The 15544-nt window shown below is 39.7% G+C and overlaps 1 protein-coding gene across 1 annotated transcript in view; it reads right to left on the bottom strand.

The window, feature by feature from the left end:
• CCHR3.PART1H7orf31 (chromosome chr3.part1 C7orf31 homolog) overlaps window positions 1-15544 on the bottom strand; it is a 559004-nt gene that overhangs the window by 237108 nt on the left and 306352 nt on the right. The window contains exon 4 of the mRNA XM_044066850.1: window positions 11718-11747. Within this exon, the coding sequence (XP_043922785.1) occupies window positions 11718-11747 (30 nt within the window). The remainder of the gene's footprint in view (window positions 1-11717; window positions 11748-15544) is intronic.

Here is a 15544-nt window from a genome sequence, read left to right as displayed (position 1 = left end):
AGACCTGAGCTGTCCAGCGCAGAAGCCCTGAGGGGCAGAGATGGCTCTGATAGGTTCACAATTGACCCTAGCCCTCCAGATCTGTTCGAGAAGATTCAGGTCTGAAAATCCTCTGGCTCTGAAAGCTTGTAGACCCAGGGGAGTTATTGGAGTCAGAGAACATACTGTCTTCAGATTCAAAGAGGACACTGCCAAGGGTCTCAGATACAAGGGCTCCTAAACAGTGCAACAGATTGGAGAAAGAAAGACCAAGGGGAAAATAGCCAAGGGTTGGCTAATGGATCCAATGGGAGTTGGAAACAGAAGTACCCCAACTTGATCTGAGCTCTGAGGAATTTTCTCATCATCCTATCCACGTCAACCTCAGACAAACTCCTGGAAGACCTGATAGAAGAGGTGGAAGACAGAGGTCTTGAATGTCTATGGTGGGATCCCTTAAAAAAGTGTGAAGGGAGCCAAGAAGTGACCATATCCATTAGAGGATGAGGTGATTGTATCTGGGGTGATTTTGATTTTGAAGTAGTCAGCTCTAAGGTGGTTCGATATGAGTTTTTTTATATTTTAGCAGGAGGCTCCAAAGAAGGAGTCAAAAAACATGTGTGATCCAGTGGCCTCTTGCAGGACACTTTATCTGTATGAGCCAAGTCTGGCTTTCCCTTATTTGATTTCTTTGAGAGAGTTTGAGCCCCAGCTGTTGAAGCAGAAGAAGAAGAAGTATAAATGAGAAGGCCCTTCAGTACTAGTTTGTTCCGCCTGTCAGTGAGGGCCCTGGAATTGAACCTAGAGCAAATAGAACAATCCACATCCAAATGTGCGGCTGCTGAACAATCTATGCATTCCCTGTGGCATCTGAGGTTGGTATTTTATGCCCACAAATGATGCATTTTTTAAAGCCAGTAGGTTTGTCACCCATACTGGCCTATCTAAGCTAAGTCATGAAAAAAAATGCAAAAACTACTAATATAATTTTTTAATGAAAGAGAAGAAAAAAATTAGAAAAGATAACTACCAGCAATGGTAGTGCACAAATTACTCGAAAGAGTAGAGAAAAGACTTTTAAATAGTAATGTACCAACAATGGTACTACAGAGAAGTACCGAGAAATCAGTAACAGTCAAAGTAAAAACAAGGGAGGTAGGTGGGATAATGGAATTAAAGTAGATAGTAGAAAATTTAAGTTAAACTCACTATTACACTAGAAAAACACCCAAATACTCAAAAGAGAGAGAGAGAGAGGATTCCTCATCTGAAGCTGAATGGTGGCAACTGTGATCTGAGGTATGTTAGGTTGCTGGGGCATTATGGGTAAAGGGAGGAGCTTGAGAGTTTGTATAGTTTGTATCCGAAGATCAGACGGAAGCAGCAAAGTCAGATCTGAGTTGGATAAGTTGAGGAATGAATGAAAATTACAACATCAGATTGTGAGCTTTTGCAAAGCTTGGGCAAACCTCCAACTGTCCCAATGCATAAGGACTTCTGTACACATCACTAAGTTACCTTTCCTAAAACGTCACGTGCTTGAAACACAAGATGCCAAGGAACTGAGTATAGATTTCTGTTTGCCACAGGAAATCTTTGCAGGTGCAATTTGTAAGTGTGTGCTGGCAGTGATTCTTTGTTTTGGAAGATTTCTTCCATCTTGTGTTTGGGCAACTGTGGATTTGAAATATACATATATTTGTATATGTGTATATATGGGCACGTATCACTTCACCTAAAACTCATTTCACCTAAGCTCATTTCAATGACAAGTGGTACAATAAAGTAAGTCAAAGGTATATGTCCTTTTCCCCACTGTAGTGCAATGCTGGTGTTAGTATATATAGTTATGGGGATGTGGGGGGGGGCACAGCCTCCCACATTGGTGGTTTGGGGGGCGTAGCCCCCCCCCACTTATTTTGGTTTTATGTTGTCTGGTTTTGTTTTACATTATTTGGTAAAAGCCAACTAGGTGGATGGCAATGCCCCCCACACCCCCCCATTGTGGGGGGCTGTGCCCCCCCCTTAATATATATACTAACACCAGGATTGCACTACAGTAGGGAAAAAGATATATACCTTTTACTTACTTTATTGTACTACTTGTCAGTGAAATGAGTTTTAGCTGAAATGATAAGTACCCGTGTATATATATATATATATATATATATATATATATATATATACATATATATATATAAAGTTTGGCAGGTATGCCATGCCTCTCGGGGAAAAAAAATGCTTTTGGCATTCCGGATTCTGTAGTGGTATCAGCTATTGCACTGTTCCAATAATGTGGGAAGTGAAACAGTATATTGTGGGCATGCAGAACTAATGCATCAAGGAAGTAAAAATCTTTTTACTAGTCTGGCAGAGATTATAGGTTTCGTTCTGAAAATGTAATAGAAGACAGAGTTTTAGATGCTTGGCCTTCTACTGGACTGTTTCTCTGGCACATTTATCAGTTTTTGATTTTCTTCACAGTGATTTCTCAAAAATCAAGAAGAGCTTTGTGAAAGTGATGTCCTTTTAAAGGACTACTGTACATATGAATGCTAAATTTAGCCAACACTAGCTTTTGTTAATATTTGATTAGTTAACAAAATTTGGTCAATTAAGTTGAATGTTGACAGGTGTGCAAGACTGCACACTTCTTGGGGTTGGGGAATATGTCCTTTCCCTGACCTTGTGCAGTTTCAGAGTTAGTATATTTAATTAGCAGTGGGTGTGAGAGGTGCTGGGAGGCTTGCCCATCTTGCAAAAAATTATGATTTTATTTTATTTTCTTCAAGTGTTCATTTTGCATGTGTCGAGGCTATTTCTGGTTGACATTGTGAATATTGACATTTGGGTGTTTTGACTAAATTCAGTACACACACACATACACACATATATATATATATATATATATATATATATATATATATATAAATATATAAATGTATAGACAAAATCGCATCAATATGTCTACTGGCATCAGGTCATTTACAGTTAGAACAAAATAAGGATGAGTTAGAACTACTTGCTATACTACTTGGAGGTTTGTATTGTATAGAGCATCAACATGAAGTTGTAATTCTTTTTTTATGTCACTTCAGTTTCAGTTGCTCTCTCACTCATGACAACAAAGTTGGTTTGTCACCTCACAGTAAACCCACTTTTCCAGAGGCATAGTAGGTTTACAGGCCAAGTGGGAGAGAAAGCTGAAAAGCTTGCAAACAATGAAGATTTCTTTTCCTGGGCAGAAATATATTTGGGACAGGGGCCAACAACAGCATATATGACTGTACAGCACATTAGTCCGTGGTGTAGTAGAAAAGCAAATGACTGACTTTGCACCCATAAAGCCTGGCCTATAACTAATAAATGCTGGCTCAGCATACTGTGGCAGGCAGCATAGCTGATTTGCACAATGCTATGATGCACCTCTTGGTGGAAAAGGACAACTTTTGCCGTCCCTACTACGCTACACACAGGCCACTTGGCACATGGCTATAGCCTACCAGTGTCAAAAGAAGTTTCATGGAATAGCTGCAGTCAGTGGAAGTAGTATACGCACAGTAGATGGATATGAGGATAGAAGTAGGGTGTGCACAATGCAGTGGATGGAAGGGATAGAAGTAGGGTGTGCACAGTGAAGTGGATGGAAGAGATAGAAGTAGTGTGTGCACAGTTTACTGGATGTGAAGGATAGAAGTAGTGTGTGCACAATACAGTAGATGTGAGGGATAGAAGTAGCGTGAACAGTGCAGTGGATAAGAGGTATAGAAGTAGGGTGTGCACAGTGTAGTAGATGTGAGAGATAGAAATAGTGTGTGCACAGTGCAGTGGATAGGAGGGATAGAAGTAATATGTGCACAGTGCAGTGGCTAGGAGGGACAGAAGTTGTGTGTACATAGTGCAGTGGATGGGAGGGATAGTTGTAGTGTGTGCACAGTTCAGTGAGTGTGAGGAATAGAAGTAGTGTGTGCAAAATGCAGTGTATCTGAGGGACAGAAGTAGTGTGTGCTCAGTGCAGAGGATGTGAGGGATAGAAGTAGTGTGAGCACAATACAGTGGATGTGAGGGATAGAAGTAGTGTGTGTACAGTGTAGTGGATGAAAGGGATAGAAGCAATGTCTGCACAGTGCAGTGGATGTGAGGAATAGAAGTAGTGTGTGCACAGTGCAGTGGATGAAAGGGATAGAAGCAATGTCTGCACAGTGCAGTGGATGTGAGGAATAGAAGTAGTGTGTGCACAGTGCAGTGGATGTGATGGATAGAAGTAGTGTGTGCACAGCGCAGTGGATGGGAGGGATAGATGTAGTGTGTGCACAGTGCAGTAGAATTGAAGGTGGGAGGGATAGATGAAGTGTGTGCACAGTGCAGTAGAAGTGAAGGATAGAAGTAGTATGTGCACAGTGCTGCAGATGTGAGGGGTAGAAATACTGTGTACACAGTGCTATGGATGTGAGGGGTAGAAACAGTGTGTGCACAGTACAGTGGATGTGATGGATGGAAGTAGTGTGTGCACAGTACAGTGGATGGGAGTGATAGATGTAGTGTGTGCACAGTGCAGTAGATGTGAGGGACAGAAGCAGTGTGTGCACATTGCAGTGGATGTGAGGGATAGAAGTAGTGTGGGCACAGTGTAGTGAATGTGAGGGGTAGAAGTAGTGTGTGCACAGTGCAGTGGATGTGAGGGATAGAAGTAGTGTGTGCACAGTGCTGTGGATGTATGGGGTAGAAATAGTATGTGCATAGTGCAGTGGATCTGAGCAATAGAAGTAGTGTGTGGACAGTGCACTGGATTTGAGGGATAGAAGTAGTGTGTGCAAAATACAGTGGACGTGAGGGATAGAAGTAGTGTGTGTACAGTGCAGTGGATGAGAGGGATAGAAGCAATGTGTGTACAGCGCAGTGGATGTGAGGGATAGAAGTAGTGTGTGCACAGTGCAGTGGATGTGATGGATAGAAGTAGTGTGTGCACAGCACAGTGGATGTGAGGGATAGAAGTAGTGTGTGCATAGTGTACTAGATTTGAGGGATAGAAGTAGTGTGTGCACAGTGCTGTGGATGTGAGGGGTAGAAATACTGTGTGCACAGTGCTATGGATGTGAGGGGTAGAAATAGTGTGTGCACAGTACAGTGGATGTGGTGGATAGAAGTAGTGTGTGCACAGTGCAGTGGATGGGAGGGATAGATGTAGTGTACGCACAGTGCAGTAGATGTGAGGGATAAAAGCAGTGTGTGCACAGTGCAGTGGATGTGAGGGATAGAAGTAGTGTGTGCACAGTGCAGTGAAAGTGAGGGGTAGACGTAGTGTGTGCACAGTGCAGCGGATGTGAGGGATAGAAGTAGTGTGTGCACAGTGCTGTTGATTTAAGGAGTAGTAGTGTGTGCACAATGCAGTGGATGTGAGGGACAGAAGTAGTATGTGCACAGTGCAGTGGATGGAAGGGTTAGAAGTAGTGTGTGCTTAGTGCAGTGGATGGGAGGGATAGATGTAATGTGTGCACAGTGCTGTATGATGTAAAGAGTAGTAGTGTGTGCACAATGCAGTTGATGTGAGGGATAGAAGTAGTGTGTGCACAGTGCAGTGGATGGGAGGGTTAGAAGTAGTGTGAGCACAGTGCAGTGGATGGGAGGGATAGAAGTAGTGTGTGCACAGTGCAGTGGATGGGAAGGATAGATGTAGTGTGTGCACAGTGCAGTAGATGTGAGGGATAGAAGCAGTGTGTGCACAGTACAGTGAATATGAGGGATAGAACTAGTGTGTTCACAGTGCTGTGGATGTGAGGGGTAGAAGTAGTGTGTGCACAGTGCAGTGGATGGGAGGGATAGAAGTAGTGTGTGCTCAGTGCAGTGGATGGGAGGGATAGATGTAGTGTGTGCACAGTGCAGTGGATGGGAGGGTTAGAAGTAGTGTGTGCACAGTGCAGTGGATGGGAGGGGTAGAAGTAGTGTGTGCACAGTGCAGTGGATGGGAGGGATATATGTAGTGTGTGCACAGTGCAGTAGATGTGAGGGATAGAAGCAGTGTGTGCACAGTGCAGTGAATATGAGGGATAGAAATACTGTGTTCACAGTGCTGTGGATGTGAGGGGTAGAAGTAGTTTGTGCACAGTGCAGTGGATGTGAGGGATAGATGTAGTGTTTGCACAGTGTAGTGGATGTGAGGGATAGAAGTAGTGTGTGCAAAATGCATTGGATCTGAGGGACAGAAGTAGTGTGTGCACAGTGCAGAGGATGTGAGGGATAGAAGTAGTGTGTACAAAATGCAGTGTATGTAAGGGATAGCAGTAGTGTATGCACAGTGCAGTGGATGTGATGGATAGAAGTAGTGTGTGCACAGCACAGTGGATGTGAGGGATAGAAGTAGTGTGTGCAGAGTGTAGTAGATGTGAGGGATAGAAGTAGTGTGTAGACAGTGCTGTGGATGTAAGGGGTAGAAATACTATGTGCACAGTGCTATGGATATGAGGAGTAGAAATACTGTGTGCACAGTACAGTGGATGTGATGGATATAAGTAGTGTGTGCACAGTGTGTAGTGGATGTGAGGGATAGAAGTAGTATGTGCACAGCATAGTGGATGTGAGGGATAGAAGCAGTGTGTGGAAAATGCAGTCGATGTGAGGGATAGAAGTAGTGTGTGCACAGTGCAGTGGATGGGAGGGATAGAAGTAGTGTGTGCACAGTGCAGTGGATGGGAGGGATAGAAGTAGTGTGTGCACAGTGCAGTGGATGTGAGGGATAAAAGTAATGTGTGCACAGTGCTGTGGATGTGAGGGATAGAAGTAGTATGTGCGCAGTGCTGTGGATGTGAGGGGTAGAAGTAGTATGTGCACAGACCAGTAGATGTCAGGGATAGAAGTTTTGTATGCATAGTGCTGTGGATGTTAGGGGTAGAAGTAGTATGTGCACAGTGCAGTGGATGTCAGGGATGCAATCACAATATGCAGACACAAGACATTGCCAATGGTGCTCCCAGTAAATGGTATACTAATGCAGGCTGGTATATGTTTAGAGGGGATGAGGTAGTGACACCTATTTTATATATATATATATATATATATATATATATATATATATATATATATATACATATATATATATATATATATATATATATATATGGATTGTGTTCCTCAAACAAGTATACTAGCTATACTAGCTAACCACTGGCACTAGTTGTGCACATCTGTGTTAGAGAACTTCACACTGCACATTGACACACAAAGCCATGCCTACACATTATGTGTTGTGAGCTTGATGCTCAGCAAAATATGTTGTGGCAGTTGGTGTTAATGTATTTGACTGTTTGTAGTATGGGTGATTGAGTGGAGGAGTGCAAAAAAAAACTGTGGCCACATTCCCTGCTGTAATTGACAGTGCTGAAATACCCCTCACCACATTTTTCTTTTGCCTTGCATTTGGGGCTGTGTTCTTGTGCCAACCCATCATATGAGCACTGCATCTCTTCTACTGAGCTATGGTCAGCAACTTTCACCTGGAACAACATCACACCTACAGGCACATAAATATATCTACATTTGTGGCAGTTCATTGGCTAATGTGCATCTCCTTTGTGACTGACATTTTTAAGTGCATTCACAAAAGATTCCAATCACCCAACATAATCAAGTTTCAGATGTACAAAAATCACAATTAAAAGCATTTGTGGATTCACTCCTCTGCATCCACAATGCAAGATGTTGCACACCCATACCCCTGCTGTTTACATCACTAAGAGTGCTTTATCTCAGGGCAAAAAAAAATAATCCCTGAGATAAAACACTCTCAAGCCTGTAAGACCAATCACCATAACTGCACATTAGTGATTACCCATGAGAGTGTTGACATCTCGTTGTCACAGTTAAGTCTGTCACCCATGTGTGGCAAGTCTAAAGGCACCGACAGCACTTGCTTCTGATCCCTACTTGATGGTATGTCTGAACACCATAAGTCACAGGGAGATAATAGAGCTACAAGGTGTACAGTGTTCTATCCTGTGTACTTCTGCCACACCTTGTACAACTCCTCTATTGTTACATGTGTCAATGAAGTCCAGGATGTAAAGAGAGCAATCTTCAGGGCCAGCCTTACACATAGGTGAACTAGGTGATCACCTAGGGCTTCATGTTTGCCATTTATGTAGGGGCGCTCTTTCCGTGTTCATTTATTTATTTTTTAGAGCACATGTTTCTTTGCTCTAAAAAATAAATAAATTGATCACCTAAAAAATACATGCATAATAAAAAGAAACATGTTTGTGGAACACTGGATGATCCAGGGGGTGGTGCTACACTTCAAGTAACTCAGTCTACATTGCAAAATCATGGGAGTTAAGACTTCTTTGTGTTCAAATGTCGGTGTGAAGGTGCCACTAAAGGAAGGTTTTTATATGTCAAATAAAATCAAGGACAGTCTCCAGAGACAGTTTGAGAAATGGCAGGTGAGTTAGTGTTATTGTAAATAACATTGGCAGCGATCAACCAAATACATTCTTGACAAAATGTCTGGCTTTGTGGACAGCTAAAATGAAAGGAGTTGTATGGTGATGTTATTATTATTTTTGCTTTATTGCTGGCTGTTCATCTTTAACCAGATATTTTTGGTTACATTTCCAGATTTGTGATTTGTTTGGACAGTTGAGGTGAGACAACCATTATTTTTTTCAGGGATGCTGGCAGTGATCAACCAGTTATTTTGGTAATATTTCTCTGGCATTGTGATCTATGAGGAGCAACTTGGATTGTTATACTTTAATGTGTGGTAACTTGTTTGTGTTGACTGTGGAGGTGAAATAACATTACATAATCTCTATCTTCTGGGTGGGGTTGGTTGAATGAAACTAACATTATCCACTTGTCATTTGCTCATTTTAAAACAGTCACTGTCTAGCATTGTAGGACTAGTGAGCATTTGTGAGAAGTAAGATGAACTATTTAATTGACCCTTCATATGCAATTACAGACTAGGAGGGATATGACTAGCTGCCTGTTGCTATATATTATTTTGGCTTTGCAGGACTAAGATAATTATGTGAAGTAATGTGCAATATTTTAATTCGTGACAACTGTTTGGAACAAAGATGAAATACATTACTCTGTCATCCTCTTTTCTCACAATCAGGCATGTGCATTGTACATAAAAGTGGATATAACTGCTTGGTGGGGGTTGCCTGGTTGAAAATAACAGACCCAGTTGTCATCTGCTCACTTTAACAGTCATTTCTTAAAATAAATAAATAAATGCATCACAGGATACCCAGGTCTTCAAAATGGCTGGGTGCTGGTAGACCCCCCCCCTCCCCACTGCTATATAAGTGCATTTTGACATGGGCTTAGTTATCACCTCGGCTGTGAACCCCACATAGTCTCGAATCAGCCCTGCTCATAGATGTATACAGAAAGTCTCTGTACTTGTGGGGGTGGGGGACAATGTCAATAGTTCTTTAATATTCTTCCCAAACCTCCGTGGTCACTATATCATGTGTCGGGCTGAAGATTAACGTTGCACACAAACTTCGGAGAGGTGCATGGGGGGCACTATAGCTTGTATAGGAGCACTGCAATGTCTCTACAAGTAACAAGCTGGAAATATTATTGTAACCATTTTCCCATTTTCCTCACAATCAAACATCTATATACAGGTGGCTGTCTTTTGGGGGAGAGTAAATATGCATGCTCTTTATACATGTCTGGCAGCAAATACATTATGTTCTATTTGTTTTATTTTTTAATATGACAGCAGTAGTTTCAAGGACTGTGGGAATTTATTTCTTAATTTACCCAATTTAACACCATAGGGGCATACACAGAAAGGGACTACCTATTTTGAGATGGGTTGTAGGGGGGCTGGCACTATTCCCAGTTACGATGTACGTATCTTCAAAGCATTTGCTTTCAGTTTATTATGAAGTAGTGTTTGATCAGCTTTCAGCATTAAAACATGGATAAAGTCTATTTCTTCCATGAAATAAAAAGTAGGACTACATTTCTTTTCCATACACATGTTTTTTGTTCAGGTCATCATTGTATCAAAAAGTTGGAAAAATGCTCTAAAATGCACCTCAGAGCATCTATAACTCCATGGCTTCTGGGTGCTTAGCAAACCCAGTTTAATTTAGTTATTAATGGGTAGTCCTGGTCAGTTAGTATGTATTGAAAGGATGCAGGAAAAATCAAAGCTGAAAAATAAGACTAAATTTCTTTCCGTAATTATGTTTTTTGTTCAAGCAATCATTTGACGAAAACGTTTGCTGTTTCCATTTACAGGCTTCTTTAGCATTTATTTTATTTTATTTATTTATTTAATTTGTTTTTTAAATTTACTAACAGTTGGTACAGAGGGCTAGAGCTCTGAGCTACAGTTCCTCTAGTACTGGCTGTGATTCCCTCAGCCCCCCCCTTTTCATTGTGTGACCTTGAGCAAGTCATTTAACTAGACATTGCCTTGGGTTACCTCTAAAAAGGAACTGTGTGTCCAGTGGGCTTACCTGGTTAACAAATGAGTATTATTATTATTAATTTGCCTTCTTCAGTTCTTTTGCAGTTTTGTGGTATGCATATTTATTTATTTATTTTTTATATATTTTGTCATATGCTGTAAAGGTTTTATTATATATAATTGCAGAATTTGCTTAATAGTCATTCTTGTGAGTTGTGTATTTATTTATTTTTTTGGTCGAGTTTTGCATAAGGTTGTTGTATTGCTGTATAGGTTTTGCTGTTGGTTGCTGTAGTCTTGATTGTTGTTTATTGTAGCTACATGTTCACATTTTTTTGTGTTGAAGTGTCTCACTTTTATTGGTGTATTGGTGTCAGCTCTGTGGATTTTATATTTTGCTTAGGTGGATGATTTTTTTTTATTGATCATTTTTTTATATGTTAGTTGTCCATCCCTGAGGAGGGAACTGTTTTGTGTCAACACAAGTGATACCCTTTAAAAAAAAAAACGGAGGCATCCAGCTACTGATATACTACAGTGTGTGTGTGTGTGTGTGTGTGTGTGTGTGTGTGTGTGTGTGTGTGTGTGTGTGTGTGTGTGTGTGTGACTGTCCATGTACATGCATACTGACACATTAGCACGGTGCTGTTTTTAATTTACTGCATTTCTCCTACCTCATCCCTTTTCCACACCATAGTGTTTAGCAGGATTCCACAAAATCACTAGGTTATATGTAAAGGGCTAACACAAGGCACTGGGTACCTGGGACATGGGAGAAAATGTTTATAGGTGAATATAAGATTAACTGTCCTGAAGAGCCATTTAAAGGCTAACCAAAAAGTGGAGGTCAGAATCAAACCCTACACCTTATGTTTATGAGCTAATTCAGATCAAGGACTCTAAAAGAATGGGGAACATAAGTAAATAAACCAACTAAAGTTGTAAATTTGTTTTATTTGTGAATAACTATCATTTAACTTCAGCAAGGTTTATCATTTTAACCCAAGTGTTATAGTTCAATAATTTCTTCAAAGAATCTCATCTGTGTGACTGTTGTAATTTTTTTACCCATGGCTTGCACTATACAAAATAGAAGTCATTTTAATAAATTTGACAACTGCCAGCTGTGAGCTTAGATACTTGCAAATGCTAAGATGTAACAATCTAACAGGTAAAGTGACACAACATTTAATACATTGCTGTGGTCTACCCAGATTGTAGCAGAAGTGCATAAGTAGAAATTCTATGTAAATTACAGATGAAAACTGTCCAGGTTTAATTGAAATAAAAAATCATATGCACTTACTTCATCGAGGTATCAGGAGGGTTGGGGAGCCTGAAAAAGAGTTGAGAAGCAACAATCAAGTTAATAAATATGTTTTTTAGCATTTTGGCAATAAACATTTCCCATGTCTAAAGAATTTTAGAGATTGGTTAATACAGTTCAATAAACTCTGTCAAAAGTTATAAAAACACAAAACATATTGTTTTGCCAGCTGAAAACAATTATCAATCCCATGAAACTGAATTCTTGATAATCCTTCCACCCATACCTCTCAACCTGGAAACATCAAAAATGTGGACAAGGCCCATGAAAAATAGGTACAAATCTGTACACTGATTAACATATAATTTGCATACATAATTATGTAACCACACCCACTCCAATGGAATTGTGGGATAAACAAACGCAAACTGAACAGAACTAAAATATGGCATCAGAGCCCCCTGCAGCCATTCCAATGTCCCATTACCTGGTTATTTTGCCCTATTTACCATAAACACTATAATGTGCATACTGCTTTACTTCTACAATGTTTATTTGGATTCATTTAAAAATTTTATTTTACATTTTATAGCATAAACACTATTAGACCTGTGCTAAACAAAGCAATACAGTCTCACAATGAAAATAGACTTAGCATTATAACTTCTCTGCCCTTGAAACTCACATTCATTGAAACAGCATTGATACCCACATTCAAAGAAAATGCATCTGGCCAGTGGTGGATAAAGACTAGCTTTGGGCTGTTTTCAAATCACAGGCCCCCTTGCACACAAAACATACATGTGTTCTTTGATACACCTTCCTGACAGTATTAAGTTATATTCCTCGTATAATACAGCACACTTGTTACAGCGCATTTTAGAAGTAAAAGTCACATAATTCCACATTAAGGAGATATATAATTAACTAATGAAGAGGTTGCTGCAAGCAAACAACTTAATTCTTCATTGTTTCATCTACAAATAAAGTGCCTGTTGCCCTTGAGATATAAATTGCCTATGTTGCATAAAAAAATGATAAGCTAGTAATATTACAACAGGGAATGGATGGCAAACTGATAACAGGTTAATAATTACTAGGTATCTCTGCCAAAGAGGACATTTTCAAGACTGCAAAGTACAACAGAATAGTGTCAGCAATCTATCTACATACTGTGGGAGTAGAACCCACAGCCTTCTATATCAAAAGCAAGTATTCTACCTGTTATACTACTGACAACACAAACACACTTACCATAAGCAGCATTACACTTCTCTCCCCCTGAAGACCTATGCAGCATAAGAAATCTGTAAATAGCCAAAATTTATTGGGAAGGGGACAAAAGCCCAAAACCAGGGAAACATTTTAAACATTGCTTGTTTGATCTTAGAAAAGTTGCTAGTATAAAATGTTTTGTGTTACCAACCATGCATTTCCTGAAAGACAGAAAGACAAATTTAAATGGCTATGATTATTTAGTGAATTCAGCTCTCACTGGATTTGCCAGAAAACAATAATTTTAAGAGGAACAGACCAAAAGTATGTATAAGCCAAACATTCCAGAGAGAGAGAGAGAGAGACACACAGACACACACACACCTTGAACAGACCTTATAAAATGCAGATAACACAGCTTGAACAGACCTTGCAGACTGCTTAATTGCAATTGGCTAATGGCTTGAACGGAGCGGACCTTAATAAGAATTGGCTAATGGCTTGAACAGACTGATCTTGCTCAAAATGTAAGGTAAAGTACACAACACTTTGGCCCAGCAGCAGATAACAGTTCTTTCATGTTTAAAATAAATGCAGATAAAATCGGGCAATACACACAGCTCTTTCCTGTGTAAAACAAATACAGATAAAATTGACTAATTGCTTGAACCATTGAATGCACTTTCATAAATACAGTTCTTGGACATTAAGCACAGCAGATAAAAAAATACACACATTGGCCCAGCCCCCAGAAGCTTGCTTAAATTGCAAATAAAATACACAGTTCTTTCGGCCCCGGCCTTAATTTCACAGCAAAAATATTCTTGGTCTAGCAGCACAACTGACTTGAACAGCAGCAGATAATATACTTAAATTGTAAAATAAAATGCTTGTTTGAACAGACAGCAACAGATTAAGCAAGCTGTGTGTATTAATTGTAAATTAAAATGCACACAGTTCTTTCAGCCCCGGACTTACTTTCTCAGCAAAAATAAGTTCTCTCAGACAGCAACAGCAGATAAGATACACTGGCACAGCAGATAAAATAAAATCAGGCTTTCATACACACAGTTCCCGCCCAGAACTGTGTGCATGAAAGTCCGATTTTATTTTATCTGCTGTGCTGGTTCTCAGACTTGCAGCACAGGCTAGCAGATAAAAAACACACACATTGGCCCAGCCCCAGCAGCTTAATTAAATTACAAATAAAATACAAAATTACACAGTTCTTTTGGCCTCGGGCTTAAATTCATAGCAAAAATATTCCTGGACTAGTAGCACAGCTGACTTAAACAGACACACACACACACACACACACACACACACACACACACACACACACACACACACACACACACACACACTGACACACACCACTTACCTGTAAATAAAAGGCGAGCGAGCTTCTTCATTAATAAACTCCCCACATTCCTCGTAACTCAAATCTCCAAGCTTCTTCATTAAACCACACACAACAAGCTTCTTGTAAATAAAATCCCCCTTCTTCATTACATCTTCACACAGCGGGCTTCTTGCAAATAAAATCCCTACACTCATCGCGTAACACCTTTCCAGCTCTGGTAACTCCCGCTCGCAAAAGCATTTGAACCAGAACCAGAAATATGTGCTACGTATGTGCACGAAGCATTCCGACAGGCTGGTGGTGCTGACGTCATTGCGCATATGATGATGTCAGCACATGAAGTGGTAAAATTAAAAAAATGAAAATAAAATTGTGACTAAATCGGAAATGAAGGGGTGCCACACAGGAATCGTGGCACCCCATTATTTGGCCCCAAAACTCGGTAAAAACTGAGGAATTCGGGACAGTTGAGAGGTATGCTTCTGCCTGTGAGTTGAAGGCTTGAACAACGACAATGTCACGTAGCAGAGAAGGGAATCACCTTGTGTCTCATACAAACATTTCAGAGGGTACCTTCTTCAGGCATATAGGACATTTAGAGACAACTGCCTGGGAATGTGTGGGATTATGAAAGAGTAATAGAGAAGCATCAGACAAATGGTGAAGGAGATTATATAGGAATGAGAGATGTACTAAATAGTTATCTGAGACACTAGCTATCATCCGTAACAGACTGCCAAATTGCATTAAAGCAAGCACTAATTTAGATATTTTTAGAACAGCTTGGACACATTATGGGAGATGACTGTTTTGGTATATTGGCAAGATACAAAGCAATACTGCCTGTGCCTGAAATATTTGCATATATAAATGTAAATAAATATTGCAAATGCAAAGACAATATCAAAGACCCATTGTTGTCCTCTAGTTAACTAAAACTAGCTTCAAAACATACAAATCTTATTGATTCCTAACCGGTTGTGTGGTGCTGAGAATTAGAAAATATATTTAATACTCAGTGATCGAAAGCCAGATATATATATATATATATATATATATATATATATATATATATATATATATATATATATATATATATAGATAGATATATAGATATATAGATATATAGATATATATATATATATATATATATATATATATATATATATATATATATATAAATGAAGCTATGCACCCACATACACTTGTATATACACACACACACACACACACACACACACACACACACACACACACACACACACACACACACACACAGACACATACA

Source organism: Protopterus annectens, chromosome 3.part1 (assembly GCF_019279795.1).
Source record: "Protopterus annectens isolate FY-2018-M chromosome 3.part1, PAN1.0, whole genome shotgun sequence".
NCBI lineage: Eukaryota > Metazoa > Chordata > Ceratodontiformes > Protopteridae > Protopterus > Protopterus annectens.
Note: the sequence above shows the minus strand (reverse complement) of the source record. Positions and strands in the feature narration are given on the sequence as shown.